Raw genomic sequence first — 24,021 nt, 5'->3', positions numbered from 1 at the left:
TCCCCAAATGCGGCTCATTTAACCCAAAGTCTTTTATCTTCCAGTAGTTAATACTTGTTTTAGTTTCATTTCATCGTGCCGGATAAACTTAAGATTATGTTGCTGTGTTCTGCATGCAGACATAGTCTTGTTTATTTAAATGTAATGTATTCTCTTGTAATTGAATTTTATTTGACTAGTGCTGTTTTGATGTTGATTATTACTTACATGTACATTTAAGTGTTTTCATAATAATGAAAGTTACTTGCAGGCTGTTCTGGTTTTATGCTGTTTGCACACAGCCATTTTCACTTTGCTTCTGAGTGGGAAAGGGTTTAATTGGTTTAAGCCCCAACATTTTGTTTGCATTTACCAGCAAAGACAATAACAACAGATTGGTGCCGTCTATGCGTCTTGTTTTACTGTAAATATTTCGGAACACTATTCATCTGTTTTCAATACTTTATTCAACTGAAGAATCTCACAATTGGCAAATAAAGATAATGTGTAACCTCAAATGATAAAATAAAATCTAAATACAATGTTTTTTAATGATGTTTATATCATTACAGATAACTTCAACTTCACCAAATGAGTGACCACATTATTGTAGCCTATTCCCTTGCGCTCATATACAATTACCCAGTCTGTCATTCTTGATAAAAATTCTTGAAATGACAGATGCATCATCAACACACATGTTCAAGCATATTGTTGTTTAAAACAATTATTGACAGTTACTACTGCTGAATTGGTGATTGTCGGCTCGAGTACTACTTAAATGTACCCCGTTAAGTATACTTAAATGTACCCTGGGTACGAAAAATATACTGAAACGTACCCACAAATTCTAATGCTAAATTGGTTGTTGTCGGCTATTTTTTTCAAATTAATTAGTTCCATATTTATGTCCATATTCTGTAAAATGGCCTCTATATTATAAAAACTCCAACTCTAAAAGCATGTTTAGGCAGGTATTGTTTAGAGATTTTTTATTGTATTCTGTAGCATGTTTTAAGACTTCTTTTTTTTGGCGGGAATAAAACTCGGGTACAGTTTAAATTCTTGCGTAGCACGTTTTAAGACTTCGTTTTTTTGGCGGGAATAAAACTCGGGTACAGTATAAATTCGCCGGGTAAGTTTTAGTATATTTTCCGTACCCAGGGTACATTTAAGTATACTTAAGAGTACCCAGGGTACATTTAAGTAGTACCCGAGCCAGCAAAGACCAATCGAGCCTTACTACTGGCGCTTATGGAATTATAGTCCTCTAAAGAGAATGATACACATGAGTCACACACTGCTAAAACGGGGCTTAATGAGAGCGTCTAAGGTGTCCTCACGAATTAAAAAAACAACTTCAGGAGTTCCGCTTCATCAAAGCCAGAATAGGGTGCGATGCCGGGGCGTTGGTGAACAGACAGCCGACATAGGCGTGGGTGCCCCAGACGTGATGGCGGATCACTTTGCAGCAGCCAAGGTCTTCAATCTCAAAGCCAAGTTTGCGGTAGCGCTCGTCTGTCTCGTATAGGGACGCATTTGTGTGCTCTCCAAGGAACTGGACAAGAAACATACATAAGGAATACATAAGGAATATGTTAATGATAAGCGCATGAGCCTTGTTTTGTGAAAAAAGGTTTTAATGTATGTGTGTAGCATGTCGTACCAGATAAGCCTGTGTAATACACAAAGGTTAATCAGGAACAACTCTTTTGGCCTAGACTAGATTTTCAATTAGAATAGACTCCATTTAAATGAAAGAGTTGTCCCTGATTAGCCTGTGGGGACTTAACGCGCATACATCAAGTCCCGTCTTGCAAGATCATGATTGGTCAATGCGAACTTAAGTTATTGACAGGAAAACACCTGTTTGCTGGATTTCTATGCTACGTTACCATGTCCTTGACCTTGACAAGTGACCTTGCATGGCCCCAAATGCTATTCCAAGCTTGGTCTTCATGAATTCTACAGTACATACTCTAAATATTTCATTGCAAAACAAAAAAGGCTAATGAAAAGCATATGCTTACAGTAACAGTAAAAGAGCTCAAACTCGATTTAACGTAATTACTCTATGGTTTCGGATACTTAAAAATAACTTAGAGTGTCCGAAAACATAGAGTAATTACGGTAATTCTCATTGTGAAGCTATGTCATTATTTGTATTTCGCTTTCTGATGTGCAAAGTTCTGTGAACAAGTACTTTTAATTGCTTTAGGCATTTATTTATGTCATGTAAATATTGACGCTATCATAGAGCTCCCATGCATGCACCATCTGACAAAATTAAATTCTACATGATCAAACAATTGTTTTCAGATATATGATTTGCATGCTTAATTTAATACATTGCCGTAATGATCTAAGAAAAATAGGGAAAACCCCTGCTCTGTTTTTAGACATGGCACAAGAAATGTTGTACACAATACGACATGTTTCATGCATGCCTTTGCACTGAATCTGTTCTGATTTTCTTTTGTGCAAAGGGATCGATTAAAATTACCAGAATTTGGTGTTCTGGGGAATTGTATTTACATGTATATACTGTATGTTTCTGTTTAATCTAAAGATGTCAAATCATGAAACAAGTACTGTAAAATCATTATTACTCGTAGGCCATAAATTTGTGTTGATTTTGTGGGTTGACTTACCGTATTTTACCATGTATAGCGCGCTACCATGTATAACGCGCATGCGATTTTTTAAAGCCAAAATGGAGGAAAAAAAAGAATTCAAGACCAAAACCTGAAAATTTGGCCGAAAATGGCCGCCATTCTTATATTGCGCAATCATTTAATCGGAGTTTTTCAGGGGGCTTATTTTTTTTTTTTAAAGTAGGGAGCGTTTATACGATCAGGAGGGTTGGTTGCATATTATATACTATATTTTCGACAATTTTTAAGATTATTCTCTCGAGAACACTGATATGTCCTTATTGCCGCCCACTGCACGTGTTTTTTCAAGACCCCTGCGCATTAAATTCGAACCACTATTACCTATTCCTCATATTTTAACAGTGTAACATTTTCATTACCTGCCGCTCACAACATCGTATGACATCTTCTTCTGCAGACCCGCAACATTGCAATGTCCAATTTTACACAAATCGTCCGTGGATCCCATTTTATTTTTCATCGCCTTTAATATTTCCCCATTAAGAGATGCTCCCCATTAATTCCAGTTTGACCCAGTATTTCGCGCCTTCACTGCGTCTAGTTAATAAGTATTTATAGTATTTATAGTGAGACAAACAATACACCCGAACGCTCAATTCCATACAGTTGGTGTTATCGGCGTAATGCCATTTGACAAATATCATTTGTTTGTCTCTATTGAAAGAAAATAAAACTAGTCTATATCTCTATTGTTGGTTTGTAACCTACGTAGTATACTCGCACAGTAGCATATTAATGCAGAGATCGGAAAATCATTGATAAATGTATTCGTCGTTTCAATGCCTAGGGCCGAGTAATTTCGGCAAATCGGAACTCAACTTACGTAAAACACTTGCTCAATTAACCGTTGAACTCCACCTCCGTTCTCTGCAAAAGGTTCGAAGGCGGAGCTTTGCACGTGCTATTATTTAATTGGACGATTGCCATTGAGGAACAAAAACACGATTGGTTCGGCATGTTGATTGCTAGACAAAGGAAGCCAATTTTGTCGTCGAGAAACTTGTCGCTTTATTGCTGCAGACAGGAAGCGGCTTTCCTTTGATGACGTCAAACTGTTAATTCACATAGAGTGCAAATTTTCGGAATTGCTAACATTAAACTTTGGATTAAATTATCAAAATAAAGCAAAAGCGAAGTTGAGAAATATGATTGAAATAATTAGCCTCAGTTCAAATAAGACGTTTTGCGTTGTAAATCAACAAGTTTTCATGACAACAAAAACTTTAACAAACACTACCGCGACGCACGGGGATCGATATACCTCGATTTTTTTTAATGAACAATCAATGAAGAAGTGTGAAAACACCAACAAAGACATTTATTTCCTCTTTTAATTTTTGTCAAAACTGTTACTACCCCGTTCATTCCTAACCTTTCCCGCTATTTGTTGTTTCGACAACGGCCCCTTCAGTCTATAACATTATAGGGTGTAGTTTTCTTCAAAAAAAAAAATGGCGGCAATTGTGAAGATTTACCATTATGAAATGGATTTTTTGCAATTTAGCAACCAGGAAAGCGTTGTGTCAATGTATTACGCGCACTGAATTTTTATTTTGAAATTTGAAGGTAAAAAACTGCGCGCTATGCATGGTAAAATACGGTATCTACTAATTTAACAAAAACACGAAAATGACCAGCGCAAATTTCTTTTTTCCAAAATCAGAAATCTGCAGATTAACGAGTAAACAAAAAAGTCCTATTTTGAAAACAAAAACAAAATGTCATATCAAATCATTTTACAGTACTCACAGGCTTTCCACACGAGGGTTCAATAAAGTCAGCCCAGAATCCTGCACATTGTAGCGCCTCGCATATGTCTGATGCTCCTTCAACAAACTGAAACACAGACATGTACCCTAGGAAAGATTGCAAAAAGTGGATTCTTAAGTTTTGTTTTATTAAAGGCAACTTTTACTATTTGAGTTGGATTACATACCTCTGGATTTAACTCATTAAAATTTAGTTAAAGTATATTGACCAACACATTTTAATAAATAGTGAGAAAAAGCAAGAATGGTAATACTCACTGCTTTAAGGAGATGTTCTCTCTCCTTCTCTACCACCTCAGACAAGCCTGTCATACTCACTGCTTTAAGGAGTTGTTCTCTCTCCTTCTCTACCACCTCAGACCAGCCAGTCATACTCACTCCTTTAAGGAGTTGTTCTCTCTCCTTCTCTACCTCCTCAGACCAGCCTGTCATACTCACTGCTTTAAGGAGTTGTTCTCTCTCCTTCTCTACCACCTCAGACCAGCCTGTCATACTCACTGCTTTAAGGAGTTGTTCTCTCTCCTTCTCTACCATCCAGACCAGCCAGTCATACTCACTGTCTTAAGGAGTTGTTCTCTCTCCTTCTCTACCTCCTCAGACCAGCCTGTCATACTCACTGCTTTAAGGAGTTGTTCTCTCTCCTTCTCTACCTCCTCAGACCAGCCAGTCATACTCACTGCTTTAAGGAGTTGTTCTCTCTACTTCTCTACCACCTCAGACCAGCCTGTCATACTCACTACTTTAAGGAGTTGTTCTCTCTCCTTCTCTACCACCTCAGACCAGCCTGTCATACTCACTACTTTAAGGAGTTGTTCTCTCTCCTTCTCTACCACCTCATACCAGCCAGTCATACTCACTGCTTTAAGGAGTTGTTCTCTCTCCTTCTCCACCTCCTCAGACCAGCCTGTCATACTCACTGCTTTAAGGAGTTGTTCTCTCTACTTCTCTACCTCCTCGGACCAGCCTGTCATACTCACTGCTTTAAGGAGTTGTTCTCTCTCCTCCTCCACCTCCTCAGACCAGCCTGTCATACTCACTGCTTTAAGGAGTTGTTCTCTCTACTTCTCTACCTCCTCAGACCAGCCTGTCATACTCACTGCTTTAAGGAGTTATTCTCTCTCCTTCTCCTCCACCTCCTCAGACCAGCCTGTCAAACTCACTGCTTTAACGAGTTGTTCTCTCCTTTTCTACCTCCTTAGACCAGCCTGTCATACTCACTGCTTTAAAGAATTGTTCTCTCTCCTCCTCCACCTCCTCAGACCAGCCTGTCATACTCACTGCTTTAAAGAATTGTTCTCTCTCCTCCTCCCCCTCCTCAGACCAGCCTGTCATACTCACTGCTTTAAGGAGATGTTCTCTCTCTCTTTCTCTACCTCCTCAGACCAGCCTGTCTTACTCACTGCTTTAAGGAGTTGTTCTCTCTCCTTCTCTACCTCCTCAGACCAGCCTGTCATACTCACTACTTTAAGGAGTTGTTCTCTCTCCTTCTCTACCTCCTCAGACCATCCTGTCATACTCACTACTTTAAGGAGTTGTTCTCTCTCCTCCTCTACCTCCTCAGACCAGCATGTCATACTCACTACTTTAAGGAGTTGTTCTCTCTCCTCCTCTACCTCCTCAGATCAGCCTGTCATACTCACTACTTTAAGGAGATGTTCTCTCGCCTTCTCTACCACATCAGACCAGCCAGTCATACTCACTGCTTTAAGGAGTTGTTCTCTCTCCTTCTCCAGCCCCTCAGACCAGCCTGTCATACTCACTGCTTTAAGGAGTTGTTCTCTCTCCTTCTCCACCTCCTCAGACCAGCCAGTCATACTCACTACTTTAAGGAGTTGTTCTCTCTCCTCCTCTACCTCCTCAGACCAGCCTGTCATACTCACTGCTTTAAGGAGTTGTTCTCTCTCCTTCTCCACCTCCTCAGACCAGCCAGTCATACTCACTGCTTTAAGGAGTTGTTCTCTACTTCTCTACCTCCTCAGACCAGCCTGTCATACTCACTGCTTTAAGAAGTTGTTCTCTCTCCTCCTCTACCTCCTCAGACCAGCCCTTCATACTCACTGCTTTAAGGAGTTGTTCTATCTCCTTCTCTACCTCCTCAGACCAGCCTGTAATACTCACTGCTTTAAGGAGTTGTTTTCTCTCCTTCTCTACCACCTCAGACCAGCCTGTCATACTCACTGCTTTAAGGAGTTGTTCTCTCTACTTCTCTTCCTCCACAGACCAGCCAGACAAACTCACTGCTTTAAGGAGTTGTTCTCTCTACTTCTCCACCTCCTCAGACCAGCCTGTCATTCTCACTACTTTAAGGAGATGTTCTCTTTCCTTCTCTACCACCTCAGACAGTCTGTCATACTCACTGCTTTAAGGAGTTGTTCTCTCTACTTCTCCACCTCCTCAGACCAGCCTGTCATACTCACTGCTTTAAGGAGTTGTTCTCTCTCCTTGTCTACCACCTCAGACCAGCCAATCATACTCACTGCTTTAAGGAGTTGTTCTCTCTCCTTCTCTACCTCCTCAGACCAGCCAGTCATACTCACTGCTTTAAGGAGTTGTTCTCTCTCCTTCTCTACCACCTCAGACCAGCCTGTCATACTCACTGCTTTAAGAAGTTGTTCTCTCTCCTTCTCCATCTCATCAGACCAGCCTGTCATACTCACTGCTTTAAGAAGTTGTTCTCTCTCCTTCTCTACCTTCACAGACCAGCCTGTCATACTCACTGCTTTAAGGAGTTGTTCTCTCTCCTTCTCTATCTCATCAGACCAGCCTGTCATACTCACTGCTTTAAGAAGTTGTTCTCTCTCATTCTCCACCTCCTCAGACCAGCCTGTCATATCTTGTTTGGTTTTCTGACTGATGGTGATCACAGTAAAAGGGCCGGACATGATGTTCTTCTCAGGAAATAGGTCTGCAAAGTCTGCAAACATATTCATTTATTATATGACAAGACAAGCGTTTTATTTAAGACCAGTACAGGGTACATAATCCAGAAAATAATGTGATTAAATACAACTAGACATTATCTAGATACAACTTCTGACCAAGTTTGGTGAAGATCGGATGAAAACTACTTGAATTAGAGAGCGGACACAGACCGACTGACAAGTTCACTCCTATATACCCCCTAAACTTCGTTTGTGGGGGTATAATAAATCAGTGGTCAGTTTGTTCAGATAATGTTTTTAACAGAATTTGTTGTAAACATTGATTCAAATACAGTGTACAGACTACGTCACATACACATGGAGAGCCATGTACATGTATTACATGGTAACAGATTGTCTTGAATCCAGTGCATACTTTTGCATATTTTATAATTTGCAACATTTTTAAGATCACCCATATGACCCAGAAATAAACTGCTTTTAATTGGTTAACAGTTAAGTCAACAATATACACCAGTATCATTTACAACTCCCACTAGAATGGTCAGCCACTTGCATCAGAATGGTCCAAAAATTGCATTCAGACAAGTTTTGACCTATTGGAGGTTAAGTCTAACCATTATATTTAAGAACTTGTTCTATTTTGAACTATGGAAAATAATACATTTCATTACATCTAATTGCTGCATTGAAGATTTGAGAATTATTTATCTCACTAACACTGATGATCATTTCAATAAATGAATGGAGGAATAGATAAATGAATACATCGATGAATAGATAAATGAATAAATAGATAAATAAATGAATGGATGAATAGATAAACGACAATTGAAGTGATGAATAAATGGATAAATGAATGAATGGATAAATAAATGAAGAGATGAATAGATAAATGAATGAATGAATAAATAAATGAATGAATAACAAGAGATGTGTTCGTCAGAAACACAATTCCCCCTATTGCGCCGCTTTGAAATTTTTATATATTTTTTTTGACCTTTGACCTTGAAGGATGACCTTGACCTTGAACTCCCACCACTCAAAATGTGCAGCTTCATGAGAATGCCGCTTTGATATTTTTATATTTATTTGACCTTTATCCTTGAAGGTAGACCTGGACCTTGAACTTCCACCACTCAAAATGTTCAGCTCCATGAGATACACATGCATGCCAAATATCAAGTTGCTATCTTCAATAGTGAAAAAGTTATGGACAATGTTTAAGTTTTTGGACGGACAGACGGACCCTTCCTAAAGTGAGTATCAAACCCTTGACATCCAGGTCACTAGGGGGTTTAAGTTTCTATCTTCAATATTGAAAAAGTTATGGCCATTGTTAAAGTTTTCGGACGGACAGACACCATATATTTGACATTTGACCTTGAAGGATGACCTTGGGTTGACCTTTCACCACTCAAAATGCTCAGCTCCATGAGATACACATGCATGCCAAATATCAAGATGCTATCTTCAATATTGAAAAAGTTATTGCCAATGTTAAAGTTTTTGGACAGACAGACGCCATATATTTGACCTTGAAGGATGACCTTCACCTTCACCTTTCACCACTCAAAATGTTCAGCTCCATTAGATACACATGCATGCAAAATATCAAGTTGCTATCTTCAATAGTGAAAAAGTTATGGCTAATGTTTAAGTTTGTTCGGACGGACGGACAGACTGACTGACATTCTGACTGATGAACAGTTCAACTGCTATATGCCACCCTACCGGGAGCATAAAAACATATTAAAACAAGAGATGTGTTCGTCAGAAACACAATGCCCCCTATTGCGCCGCTTTGATAATTTTTTATTTTTTTTACCTTTGACCTTGAAGGATGACCTTGACCTTGAACTTCCACCACTCAAAATGTGCAGCTTCATGAGAACGCCGCTTTGATTTTTTTTTTACCTTTGACCTTGAAAGATGACCTTGACCTTAAACTTCCACCACTAAAATGTGCAGCTTCATGAGATACACATGCATGCCTAATATCAAGTTGCTATCTTCAATATTGAAAAAGTTATGGCCAATGTTTAAGTTTTCGGACGGACAGACGCCATATATTTGACATTTGACCTTGAAGGATGACCTTGACCTTCACCTTTCACCACTCAAAATGTTCAGCTCCATGAGATACGCATGCCAAATATCAAGTTGCTATCTTCAATAAAAAGTGAAAAAGTTATGGCCAATGTTAAAGTTTTTGGACGGACGGACAGATGCCATATATTAGACATTTGACCTTGAAGGATGACCTTCACCTTCACCTTTCACCACTCATAATGTTCAGCTCCATGAGATACACATGCATGCCAAATATCAAGTTGCTATCTTCAATAGTGAAAAAGTTATGGACCATGTTAAAGTTTTTGGACGGACAGACGGACCCTTCCTAAAGTGAGTATCAAACCCTTGACATCCAGGTCACTAGGGGGTAACCGTATCCACTAAGATGCGCAACCAAATAATTGTGTAACGGTGTGATTGTGCACCTTTCCGCAACAAAATTATTTTATATACATGTACATCTATTTGCACACCTTTCCGTATGAAGTGCGGGCAGTCATAGGCTACACACTCGAGGAGATCATCAGGACTGGGCGATGACGCCTCATCCATCTGCAAGCAAAAACCATTTTAGCAGTGCTCTGGGAGCACAGGGCTTAATGTATGTGCTAAAAGTGTTGTTCTAGATTGGCTTAATGCATGTGCTAAAAGTGTTGTTCTAGATTGGCTTAATGCATGTGCCAAAAGTGTTGTTCAAGATTGGCTTAATGCATGTGCTAAAAGTGTTGTTCTAGATTGGCTTTATGCATGTGCTTAAAGTGTTGTTCAAGATTGGCTTAATGCATGTGCTAAAAGTGTTGTTCTAGATTGGCTTAATGCATGTGCTTAAAGTGTTGTTCTAGATTGGCTTTATGCATGTGCTATAAGTGTTGTTCTAGATTGGCTTAATGCATGTGCTAAAAGTGTTGTTCTAGATTGGCTTTATGCATGTGCTTAAAGTGTTGTTCTAGATTGGCCAGTGCAGTCCGCACAGGCTAATCTGGGATGAAACTTTCCGCCTTGACTGGATTTTTGTTTAGAAGAGACTTCTTTAAACAAAATATTTAATAAAAACGGAAAATGTTGTCCCTCATTAGACTGCACAGGCCAAACCTAAAACGACACCCAAATGCATTAAACCCTGTTTTGTCAGAGCAAGGCTCATTTCCTCATAGAAACAGCAATTCAAATTAACAGTTTGACCAAGCAACCCCTAATTCTAACATTATTACATGAGAGGAAGATAATATAACAAGCATGCTCAGTACAAACGAAACTTGTGCAACTGTACTTAGTGACCTCGTGATTGTACTTCGTGACCTTGTGATTGTACTTCGTTACTTTGTGATTGTACTTTGTGACGATGTGATTTTGAAGTTTTGTTAATCATTAGTTATAAGTGCTTTTAATTCAAAAGGGAACAAAGTTGTGTTTAAGCAATATTTAAATCTTTATATATTTCTTCAGGTTTGTTTAGGCATTTTACATAGGATTATGATGATTTGAAATTGTTTTGTGATTAAGTCATTAAAAAGCAATATATTTTCAAAAATTCACTTAATGTTACAGTTACGCTACATCAGACAAACATTTGTTTCAATATAATTGGTTGAAAAATACTAAAAATATTTCACTCAACAAACAGTTCTGCGTACCCACTCTAATACTTTGTTTATGTGGGTACAAACAGATACAAGTGTTTTTTTCCACCATATTGGCAATGGGGCTGGGTACCTGTGGATTGGGAAATATTGCTTCCTTTTGACTAAAATTGGGAAAATATGTTGTTGATTTTATGCTTAAAAATACTTTAAAACTGATAATAAAAGTAATTTCAATATTATATTTTCTAAGGTTAAACTTATAGAGCTGGATTTGGAGATGAATGACATGTTTTGACTTATTAAAAAATTACATTTTTTTGGAAACCTTTAATGGGAATATTTAGGTCCCATTTGGGAAAAATATATACTTTTTTCCCATTGGGAATGGGTCCCACTACCGGACCCAAATTTGAATGAAAAATAATCACTGGAGACTCACAGCTTCAATAGCGTCACAAGCTTGTGTGAGAATCTTTCCTCGATGCTCATCAGGTAACAATTCAAATATGGCCTCTGTGTTAACAGCTGCCCTGGGCCCCTTCAGGAAATCGTTCCGGGCCACGCTTGGCGACTCCAATGTGTGACCAACATTGCCTGGGAACGGGAACCGGCTGTCTTGTGGACCGAATGGTCCCAGCTTCTTGTCTGGCCAGACAGTATAATTGCCTTAAATGAGATTAAAAATGTTTTCTGTATGGTTCAATTGCTTTTATAAAGCAGAAATTTGTTGAATGTATGGACCTTTTTCACTCAGATGCTTAGTGAAAATGGCTACATGCAACCAGCATAAAAACAACAACGGGCGAGTGACTCGCAGTCTGTTCAGGTTTTATAATGTTTTCTGCTCATCCATGTCTTAGGGTATAAAAAGAAGCATTTTAGACTTGAATCCAGTAAGAAATTTTTATTCTAAATAGATTTTCTAAGGGACTCCAAACCCATCAAATTAAGTATCTGAGTAGGAAATTGTAAACTATATCAAACTCAATAAACAAACAATGATTTTTTTCCCACCATTTTGGGAATCGGGCAATGGTCCCTTTTGGCTGGCAAAAATTGTGTCATTGGGAAATTAGTGTTGTAGAGTTTTTGCTAACAAATCATACAAGTCATAGTGATATATAGGATCTGGCACAAGTTGTCATATCATACCATATTTTATTTAATGAGTTCAGGAATTTCCAGGACGAGTTTAATAAAATATGGTATGAAATGACGAGTGTCAGATATTTTTTATAACATGCGTTTAAATGAGCAAATTAAATAAATATTTAAAGAAACATAATGATAAATCCCCAATGTTGTTTACATTTCATGACGTCATTTGACGTTGCAACGTCATTTAATCAAAATAACAAAATGCGATTGGTCAATCGAACGAAAATAAGCCAATGAAAACGCTTAAAAAGTATATTACACATGTGTAAGATAAAAATATTTGTAATGGTTATATTACATGGGAAACAGGGTATGGCATGTGATAACAAGATGTGTTTGTGAAACACAATGTCCCCCTATATGACGTTTGACCTTGAAGGATGACCTTGACCTTGACCCTTCACCACTAAAATGTGCAGCTCCTTGAGATACACACGCATTTCAAATATAAAATTGCTAGCTTCAATATTGCAGAAGTGACATTACATGAGCAATTTTGACCCATATATTTGACCTTAAAAGATGACCTTGACCTTTCACCACTCAAAATGTGCAGCTCCATGAGATACACATGCATGCCAAATATCAAGTTGCTATCTTCAATATTGCAAAAGTATTAATAAAATAAGCGATTTGGGCCACATATATTTGACCTCTGACCTTGAAGGATGACCTTGACTTTTCACAACTCAAAATGTGCAGCTCCATGAGATACACATGCATGCCAAATATCAAGTTGCTATCTTCAATAGTGCAAAAGTATTTATAAAATAAGCGATTTGGGCCACATATATTTGACCTCTGACCTTGAAGGATAACCTTGACCTTTCACCACTCAAAATGTGCAGGTCCATGAGATACACATGCATGCCAAATATCAAGTTGCTATCTTCAATATTGCAAAAGTATTCATAAAATGAGCGATTTTGGCCACATATATTTGACCTCTTACCTTGAAGGATGACCTTGACCTTGACCTTTCACCATTCAAAATGTGCAGCTTCATGAGATACACATGCATGCCAAATATGAAGTTGCTATCTTTAATATAGCAAAACTTATTGCAAAATGTTAAAGTTGGCGCAAACCAACCAACAGACCAACCAACCAACAAACCAACCAACCAACAGACAGGGCAAAAACAATATGTCCCCCACTACTATAGTGGGGGACATAAAAATATATATTTAAATACTGTTTCATTCATTTTTGCTTGTTTGATGTACATGTATACTCTTATTGGAATCTATGACACAATATTTGCATAATTGTTGAATTTTCAATCTGTGAAGAAATCCCTTCTTCATTGACTGTAAAAAAACATTGACATGTACATTTGTTGAAATAAAATTTTGCATTTTTTTAAATTTCATTTTTCGTGGAAACGTAAATTTGTGAATTTCTGATTTTGAACAAAAAAGATGAAATTTTGTCGGTCATTTTCCAACGTGTTTGTGTTAAATTCATGGATCGGTCGACCCACAAAATCAATGAACATTAATGTCCCACAAATAATCAGGGTACAGAATCAACGGGGTTTCCTGGGTTTTTCACACGGGCTGGACAGAATGTAAACACACCGTTAAGAAAGTCATTGAAATACATTTGCAAATATCCTTAGTGCATAAAAGATAGTGTCTCTTGCAGTTTGTGCCGATATCTTGAGGCAGAGCTCCAGATAAAATTTGGGTCTAATTCTTATTTACTCCCTATTTTAAAACTTAATTCTTATTTTATGTGTATTTATAAAATTAATTCTTAACAATATATTACAAAATAATTGTTTATTCATTGTTTTTGACACATCAAAAAATTGAGTCATTTACGCAAGAGCTTATAAATTCATCAATTATTGACGAAACCATGCTTTGGGTATTTGAATCTAATTGAAAGAATGCATGCAGCGTGGACTTTTGACACTGAAATGGCTTTTTTGCCTTCCACGCTTCGGTCGGCCATTTTGATTTCTATGTAAAACGGTCACTGACCATTGTGTACACACCGGTCTTACTGACCTGTGTACTAACGCGCAAGAAATTGTGGGTAGCACTTCCTTTACAAGTGAAAAGTAAAAGCGAAAGTAAGTCAAGTAATCGTGCTTCTGAAAATCGCTAGCAGTCTTAATTGAGATACAAAATCGCATTTAAACATACTAAATAACATTTCTTTAAACAAAATTCCATTTTAAACACATATTTAACACCGTTTTTCTTATTATAGAAAAATATTCATTCCTACGCAGAACTTTTTTGGCGTGAGCACAAATCCCCAAATCAGGGGAATGTGATGCGTCTTAGCATAGAGGTGACAATAACGAAGTGACGTCACCATCTATGTATAGAATGGGTCACTGACACTTCGGCTTAGGTCATAATGGCCTTTTGGTCGCCATTAAAGTCATGTCAAAAACTATATTTAACATTTAATTTTAATGACATTTTGGATAGGTATACAGTATATTACTTGTGTATAAAAATTACGATAAGGGAAATTAAAAAGGTACAATAAACAGTAATGACTCGCCTGCAATACTAGGAGAACAGAATCGAGACCGTTTGGCCTTTTGACCGTTCTTAGGTGTGGCTCTTCCTCACAGCAAACGCTTGAGTGACGTTAACTTATAGTTGTAGTTTTAATTGAGCGCCTAGACGAATCAGAACCGGGATGAAATGTTTACCGTATATAATTTGCTACTGGAAGTTTTACGCACGTTCTAAAATTTTGAATTCGTGTTTTATTTTTTCAATGCGTAATTTAACGCAAAGATTTTAAATCTAAATCATTATTTAAGAAATTTAATTCCTTTTTACGCCTTTACGCATGTTATCTGGAGCACTGTCTTGAGGTATTAAAATAAAGCCTTGAATACGTCTGAAATTGTTGACAAAATTTATTGTTGCATGAAGCATAACTGTGTACAATTAATGCAGTAGATACCAAATTTGTTAAACAAAACACAGGCTTATTCAGTTAAGTAATTCCGATGTAATTCATATTGCCATAAGCAGCATAAAAATCTGTCTTTTATGCACTAGTTGAAATTCTTATGAAAAATAATTGTAAACAGTTATTTGAAATAAATCACCACTTACGTCGTGTATACTTGTACATCCATTAAAGTTAAAAGGTGGAACCCCACAACGTCACCCTGCACCCTGATAATGAAGATTTTCAGAAAATCATCAATAACAAGAGATGTGTTTGTCAGAAACACAATGCCCCTTATTGTGCTGCTTTGAAGCCATATATTTGACCTTTGACCATGAAGGATGACCTTGACCTGTCACCACTCAAAATGTGCAGCACCATGAGATACATATGCATGCCAAATATCAAGTTGCTATCTTCAATATTGCAACAGTTATGGGCAATGTTAAAGTTTTTGGATGGAATCACAGACTGACAGACAGACGGACTGACAGTTCAACTGCTATATGCCACCCTACAAAAGTTATGGGCAATGCTAAAGTTTTTGGACGGACGGACAGACTGACGGACCAACAGACAGTTCAACTGCTATATGCCACTCGAAGAGGACAATTACAACGAGTGAGGCATGGTATAGGGGAGATAACCCTGGGTTATGGTTAGGTTAGAGTTAGGGTTAACCCCCCCCCATGCACATTACAATACCATGCCTCGCTCGTTGTCGTTGTCCGCTTCCCATATGCCACCCTACCTGGGGCATAAAAAGTTGACCCTACCAGTGTCTGTATCACCGACCACTTTGTAGAGTATTTCTGTGTTCTCCCCGCTCCTCTGCCAGGAGAATGCCCGCACATGTCTGATGGCTGCACCCAGGTTGGGCAGGAACATGATCCTCCGCGACAACATCTGAAGAAATGCTTGTATTTAAAACCGCTATAAACAAACTAGGTACTTTCTGAAGTTGGAATAGGACATCAATCTTGGAATAAACTGTGCTTTATCAACTGCTCATAATTTGCAGTTTTATTAATCCATTTTAACAAATTATTAAGTATAAGAAACTTTAAATTATGATTGCATCATTTAAATGGGCTGTGCGCTGTGAAAATGCCCTTTAACGCATGTTTGTAAAGTGTTGTCCCAGATAAGCCTGTAGAGTCCACACAGGCTAATCAGGGATGACATATTCCGCTTTCATGATATTTTTCATTTAAAGAAAGTCTCTTCTTAGCAAAAATCAAGTTTAGATGGAAAGCGTCGTCCCTGATTAGCCTGTGCTGACACTTTACGCACATGCATTAAACCCCTTTTCACAGAGGTAGGCTCAAATTAATTTTGATACAAAATTGGAAGCCTAATTGGCTTTGTTTTAATTCTTAAAGGGGCCTTTTCACAGATTTTGGCATATTTTGAAGTTTGTCATTAAATGCTTTAGATTGATAAATGTAAACATTGGATCTTAAAAGCTCCAGTAAAAAATCAAGAATAAAATTAAAAAAAGGAAAAAAAAGTAGTCGGTACCAGGGCTCGAACCAGTGACACCCGGAGTCCTGGAGTTAGTCTGAAGTAAAAACGCATTAGCCCTCTCCGCTATTCTGCCGGGTATACACAAGTCAAGTATTGTATACCTTATATAAGCAATCTGCGTGATTTCGTAAATTTAAACGACAACAACAAAACTCTCCACATTATTCAATTGTTTCGCGTTGCAACGCTTTATAATTTCAGTGCCCCAGATAAGCTGCGTATCTGCGTCTTTCACCATATTAAAATGTTTAAAAACGCAAAGAAATACAATATCATGTGTATTGAAAACGCACCCGATTTGCCTTTTACGCACATTCGTCTTATTTGATGCGTACGATACAATAGCTTTGATCGAAAATACTTTGCTCATTTTCGGTATTTTTTGTTATTATTTTCGTTACGTGGCGACGTTTTTATTCAGCAAGCGCCTGGATGACGGATGACAGTCAAAGCTATTCAAACGCTCTGCGTACTAGATTTCATAGTTAAACAAGGGACAAAATTGTCACAAAACCAGGTTTTCATTGTGAAAAAAAAATCTGATAAAGGGAGAAAACTCAAACTGAACTTTTGAAATGACCAAAAAAAATTAACCCCCTTTGTAATTTTTTTTTTTTTTAAATCTATTTTTAGTCGTGGCGACCTTGACATTGGAGATATTGACGTGATTCTTTCGTGGGACACACCGTCCCTTGATGGTGAACAAATGTGCCAAATGATTTTAAAATCTCACAATGAATGACATAGTTATGGCCAGGACAAGCTCATTTATGGCCATTTTTGACCTTTGAACTCAAAGTGTGACCTTGACCTTGGAGATATCGACGTAATTATTTCGCGCGACACACCGTCCAATGATGGTAAACAAATGTGCCAAATGATTTTAAAATCTGACGATGAACGACATAGTTATGGCTCGGACAAGCTCATTTATGGCCATTTTTGACCTTTGAACTCAAAGTGTGACCTTGACCTTGGAGATATCGACGTAATTATTTCGCGCGGCACACCGTCCAATGATGGTGAACAAATGTGCCAAATGATTTTAAAATCTGACAATGAACGACATAGTTATGGCCCGGACAAGCTTATTCCGCCAGCCCGCCAGCCAGCCAGCCCGCCCGCATTCGCCAATCTAATAACCAGTTTTTTCCTTCGGAAAACCTGGTTAATAAAGCGGCTGACCAAATTATTTACGACGACATACATGTGTTTTCAATCTGACTTAATCCGTCGTTCATTGTGCATGTATTTGTAAAGCTTCTGCACTTTCAGTTTCTAATACGATGCGTAATAAAAATGTCTAAGAGAAAGACGTCCGCAATTGTTGTGCCAAAATATCAGTCGATCGCTAACTTTTTCGAACCAAGAAAGCAAGAGCCAATAAGTGCCGAATCATTCGTGTTATCGATTTTTTTTAAGTTTAAAGTTTATATTATTGACAGTTTCAAAGATTAAAGATGTTATGAAACATCAGTTTATTAAAGTTAATTATATTAGTTTACAGTTTTATTGAATCAATACAATTGTGTGCAGCTTCAACAGAAGTAAAGCAGCAATGATTTTACTGTATGCATCTTATAACTCATTTCACCCTATTCCAAGAATGAAATCACCCTATTTTTCAAAATCAGTGGGTGAAAACCCTATTTCCGAAATAATTATCTGGGGCACTAAATTTTGAGGTTTTCAAATCGTCAAAAGATACATATAATGGCTATATTGGACTATGGTAAATGTTCAGTAATACTGTTTCCTCACAAATATCATAACTAAACGAAAATTTGCGAATCTGAAACAACTTTTTTCAATTTTGTCAATTTACAAAACCATGAACAGATCCCTTTAAACAAATGAAAACCTGTCTATACATTCAAGAGCAGTGCACAATTTATAAAAAAACATTTAAAATAATACAAAATAACATAATAGTTAAAGAACAAGAGTTCCGCGGTCGGAGATGACCGCATTGAAGCCGGATTTTTTATTTAAATGACATTTAAGTTCACAGTGACCTTGACCTTCAAATGAATGACATTGAAATGAATGACCTTGAAATGACCAGTGGTCATCTAAGTGTGCTTGCAAACCTTTACGTCAAGTTTGAGATTCTAGGTCCAAGCATACCAAAGTTATAACAATTTTAACATTTTAACATTGAAGGTCACAGTGACCTTGACCTTCAAATGAATGACATTGAAATGAGCAGTGGTGATCTTCTAGTACTGGCCAACCTTTATGTCAAGTTTGAAGACTCTAGGTACAAGCATACCAAAGTTATAACATGGAATAAGAACTTTAACATTTTTACCTACCAAAGTTATAAGAACTTTAACATTTTTACATTCAAGGTCACAGTGACCTTGACCTTAGAATGAATGACCTTGAAATGACCAGTGGTCATCTAAGTGTGCTTGCAAACCTTCATGTCAAGTTTGAAGACTCTATGTCCAAGCATACCAAAGTTATAACAATTTTAACATTTTAACATTTAAGGTCACAGTGACCTTGACCTTCAAATGAATGACATTGAAATGACCAGTGGTCATCTTCTAGTACTGGCCAATCTTTATTTCAAGTTTGAAGACTCTAGGTACAAGCATACCAAAGTTATAACATGAAATAAGAACTTTAACATTTTTACATTCAAGGTCACAGTGACCTTGACCTTCAAATGAATGACCTTGAAATGTCCAGTGGTTACTTACTAGTTCTGGCCAACCTTCATGTCAAGTTTCAAGACTCTAGGTCCAAGCATACCAAAGTTATAACAACTTTAACATTTTTATATTGAAGGTCACAGTGACCTTCACCTTCAAATGAATGACCTTGAAATGACCAGTGGTCATCTGTTAATCCTGGCCAACCTTCATGTCAAGTTTGAAGACTCTAGGTCCAAGCATACCAAAGTTATACCATGAAATAAGAACTTTAACATTTTTACATTCAAGGTCACAGTGACCTTGACCTTCAAATGAATGACCTTGAAATGACCAGTGGTTACTAACTAGTTATGGCCAACCTTCATGTCAAGTTTCAAGACTCTAGGTCCAAGCATACCAAAGTTATAACAACTTTAACATTTTTTATATTGAAGGTCACAGTGACCTTGACCTTCAAATGAATGACCTTGAAATGACCAGTGGTCATCTGTTAATCCTGGCCAACCTTCATGTCAAGTTTGAAGACTAGGTCCAAGCATACCAAAGTTATACCATGAAATAAGAACTTTAACATTTTCGAGCACGCCGCCACCCCGCCCGCCCGCCCCCCCGCCCGCCCGACAACATCAATCTATAAGCCGAGATTTTTTCGAAAAAAATCCGGCTAAAAAGTCATGGAAAAAAGATTATTTTACTTAACATATTTACAGAGTAATACAAAAATACATTCCAAACATGAACAGTTTTTTTATGAGAAAATCACCAATATTATGTTCATTCTAAGTTTGCAAATTCACATCGTACAGTGTTCAATGCGTGATTATGCAAGATCAAGAAAACGTAGGGCTAACTTTGCCATCTGCCACATTTTTCTTTGCCAACTATCTAAGGTCTACTATTTTAAACCTTTCAGTGCGGGAACCGAATTTTGAAGGCCTTTGCAAACAGTTTGAATCCAGATGAGACACCACAGAACGTGGCGTCTCATCTGGATCCAAACTGTTTGCTATTCTGATAGTATTCTTTGAAAAAAATCGAAGAAAATGCTAATTTTAGAAATTCAGCAGACGACATTTTAGCAGACGACAAATTTCCCAGCATGCAAAGGGTTAATAAGCAGCAAATATTTCATGTGATATAGTGGGTAACAGTAGAAGTTGTTTTACTTATAGAAGGATAGAGTACTTGAGTACTTAAAGGACAGAAAGATAAAATTGACAAACAAACCTGTGAATACAATCTTTACAGTTCAATTAGCATAACTATATTTTTGTTTCAAGAGCAGTGATTTTGATTTAATTAAATATAGGATCTTGCATGAGTGGTCAATTTGTATTGAATTTATATACAGATAAAACGAGGCTTCCCGAGTTTTTATCTTTATTTAGATGACGAGTTTAATAAATTCAATACAAAATGACCACGAATCTTAAGATTCTATTTATAACATGACCAACAAATTTTCTTTCTATTTTATGCTCTTTTCACCATTTATTCACATTGTAAAAGAGTTTAACTCAAGAAATTCGCCGGAATAATGACATCATTTCGTAAAAAAAATGACGTCATTTCACAGTTATATAACTCGTGTAATAACAACCGTGTAATAAACAAAATTGAGCATTACGTTATTTCACTCCTGGAGCGTAGGTCATGTTATAATATCGTTATATTGTCACACTAATGTATTAAATTTATTTATATTTTCAAAACACCTTAATTTAAAGGAGCCAAAGGGTGTGTGTCTCTTGCTCTTAAACAGAAAGTTAGACCCTGCAAAGGAAAATAAATGATGCCAGTGAAACTCAATTACTAGAACAACGAACCAACATTTACAACTTATTTTGCTTGCACAATATTGTGGAATTACAACAGTGATGAAATAAATGGGTGATTTAACACCAACATTTGATTCCTTGATTGCCTGAGACGTACCTTGACCATCCTAGCACTAAAATGATGTAACTGAATTCAGGTCTACTAGATTTAGAAGTGGTGACAACAAACTTCGCAAGCCTTGGCGAAGAACACGGACTCAGACCAAAGAAAATTACATCTGCTTTAGTATTGAAACATTCCTATATTCAGTTAAAGGGGCTGTTTAACAGTTTTTGGCATGTTTTGAAATAAGTCATTTAATGCTTTATATTGATAAATGTAAACACTGGATCTTAAAAGCTCCAGTAAAAAATCAAGAATAAAATTTAAAATAGGAAAAAAAGTAGCCGCATCTGGACTCGAACCAGTGACCCCCGGAGTCCTGGAGTAAAAACGCAATAGCCCGCTCGGCTATTCTGCCAAGCATACTTAGTTAATGTATTTGATGCATTATATAGGTAATCTTCGTAGTTTCACAAAATTTTACGACAACAACAGAACTCTCCAAATTATTCAATAGTTTCGTGTTGCAAGGCTTTATAATTTTTAGGTTTTTAAATCGTCAAAAGATGCATATATTGGCTATATTAGACCATGGTAAATGTTCAGTAATACTGTTTCCTCACAAATATCATAACTAAAACGAAAATTTTCGAATCTGAAACAACTTTTTTCAACAAGTTACTTTTGAATCCTTATGTTCATAAAATGGGTTCCCAGAATTTTTGATAAATATCAAAACAAAATTAACAAAGGAAATGTTTATTTTTGTTTTTCATTACCTGTGTTTTGTATTGCTGTAGGCTTTAAATACTAAATCAAATGCATCACCAGGTCAATTATACTCAATAGGAATTTCAGTGTTAAGTTGTTCAAATAATAAACAGAAAATTGTTGGTCATATTATCAAGTTCTTTACCATATTGCATAGTGGTACGTGTGCACAGCCTGGTTCTAAAATGTGATTTTTCTTTTCACATTCTCTGGATATTTCCAATATTTTCATTGACTTAAGTGGTACACAAATGAAGTCTCATAACACTTCTTAACCTGCTTTTATTGTTATCCTACATTAATTCCTAAAATTATATAATACCAAGTTTACCTATCATGCATATACTAATTTGTATGTGTCAGTTACTCAATTAATTAAATTTTACTATTATCACAGATGCTATGTTTGAAAAAAACTTGCTTGCACAGAATTATGTATATTGTACGGTTAAAAGTCATAATGCATGGTATGTAGTAATGAAACAAGAGATGTGATCGTCAGAAACACAATGCCCCCTACTGCGCCGCTTTGAAATAAAATTTCTATTTATCATTTGGCAGGTATAGAAGTCATCTTCCTTTAAAGCTTATTTATATTACTTCCCTTGGATTTTGTCCAATCCAACCAGGGTGGGGGTGGGGGGTCTGTAGACAGTCAAAATGACAAAGTCAGACATCACTGACAACCAAGGTCTGTGGTTTATCAAAGAGATCATAGCCAGAGCTCATCATGTACTTATAGACATAAGTCCAGAGGTATGTACATGTAATCAACCCTACCATTCACAAATAAGTACAGTAAAGAAATGATAATTATATCATTAAAAAAAAACTTTGACAAATCATTCATTTGAGTTATAAATAATCCAAATAATAGATCTGTACAGTATCTGTGAAAAGAAGTTAAATTCTTGGAAAGGAAATATATAATATATTATATGAGATTTATAATTATATAAATTACTTCCCTTGAATATAATTGTCTATAACAAATCTCTATTTTTAGTAGCAAATACAGTGAAAACTCGCTATTAAGACCACTTGTGGGACTTTTCAAAAGTGGTCTTAATAGCGAGGTGGTCTTAATACTGAGTTTTCATGAATTTGATGGACATATAATTACAACAACGTAAATATTCACTGAACTTTAATCTGTTTGCATACTATATAACAGTCATCCGTTTATACATGCGAATCTGAAACAACTTTTTTCAATTTTGTCAATTTACAAAACCATGAACAGATCCCTTTAAACAAATGAAAACCTGTCTATACATTCAAGAGCAGTGCACAATTTATAAAAAAACATTTAAAATAATACAAAATAACATAATAGTTAAAGAACAAGAGTTCCGCGGTCGGAGATGACCGCATTGAAGCCGGATTTTTGATTTAAATGACATTTAAGTTCACAGTGACCTTGACCTTCAAATGAATGACATTGAAATGAATGACCTTGAAATGACCAGTGGTCATCTAAGTGTGCTTGCAAACCTTTACGTCAAGTTTGAGATTCTAGGTCCAAGCATACCAAAGTTATAACAATTTTAACATTTTAACATTGAAGGTCACAGTGACCTTGACCTTCAAATGAATGACATTGAAATGAGCAGTGGTGATCTTCTAGTACTGGCCAACCTTTATGTCAAGTTTGAAGACTCTAGGTACAAGCATACCAAAGTTATAACATGGAATAAGAACTTTAACATTTTTACCTACCAAAGTTATAAGAACTTTAACATTTTTACATTCAAGGTCACAGTGACCTTGACCTTAGAATGAATGACCTTGAAATGACCAGTGGTCATCTAAGTGTGCTTGCAAACCTTCATGTCAAGTTTGAAGACTCTATGTCCAAGCATACCAAAGTTATAACAATTTTAACATTTTAACATTTAAGGTCACAGTGACCTTGACCTTCAAATGAATGACATTGAAATGACCAGTGGTCATCTTCTAGTACTGGCCAATCTTTATTTCAAGTTTGAAGACTCTAGGTACAAGCATACCAAAGTTATAACATGAAATAAGAACTTTAACATTTTTACATTCAAGGTCACAGTGACCTTGACCTTCAAATGAATGACCTTGAAATGTCCAGTGGTTACTTACTAGTTCTGGCCAACCTT

At 36.8% G+C, this 24,021-nt stretch overlaps 1 protein-coding gene across 5 annotated transcripts in view; it reads right to left on the bottom strand.

Moving 5' to 3' along the window:
• Nucleotides 1-427: 427 nt before the first annotated feature.
• Nucleotides 428-24,021, bottom strand: part of LOC127863024 (cobalamin trafficking protein CblD-like) — a 38,244-nt gene continuing 14,650 nt past the window's right edge. The window contains exons 2-8 of one of the 5 annotated variants that reach the window (XM_052402425.1): nt 15,827-15,956; nt 11,404-11,630; nt 9,855-9,933; nt 7,234-7,337; nt 7,081-7,113; nt 4,404-4,490; nt 428-1,537 (exon numbers count right to left, since the gene is read on the bottom strand). In XM_052402425.1, coding sequence (XP_052258385.1) covers nt 1,340-1,537; nt 4,404-4,490; nt 7,081-7,113; nt 7,234-7,337; nt 9,855-9,933; nt 11,404-11,630; nt 15,827-15,956 — 858 coding nt within the window. In that variant the 3' untranslated portion in view covers nt 428-1,339. Of the gene's footprint in view, nt 1,538-4,403; nt 4,491-5,280; nt 5,314-6,183; nt 6,217-6,303; nt 6,337-7,080; nt 7,114-7,200; nt 7,338-9,854; nt 9,934-11,403; nt 11,631-15,826; nt 15,957-24,021 lie in introns of all 5 variants that reach the window. The other 4 variants (XM_052402403.1, XM_052402392.1, XM_052402381.1 and 1 more) reach the window with 4 other exon arrangements.

The sequence above is a fragment of the Dreissena polymorpha genome, chromosome 1 (assembly GCF_020536995.1).
Source record: "Dreissena polymorpha isolate Duluth1 chromosome 1, UMN_Dpol_1.0, whole genome shotgun sequence".
Lineage (NCBI taxonomy): Eukaryota > Metazoa > Mollusca > Bivalvia > Myida > Dreissenidae > Dreissena > Dreissena polymorpha.
This window is presented reverse-complemented; position numbering and strand designations above follow the sequence as displayed.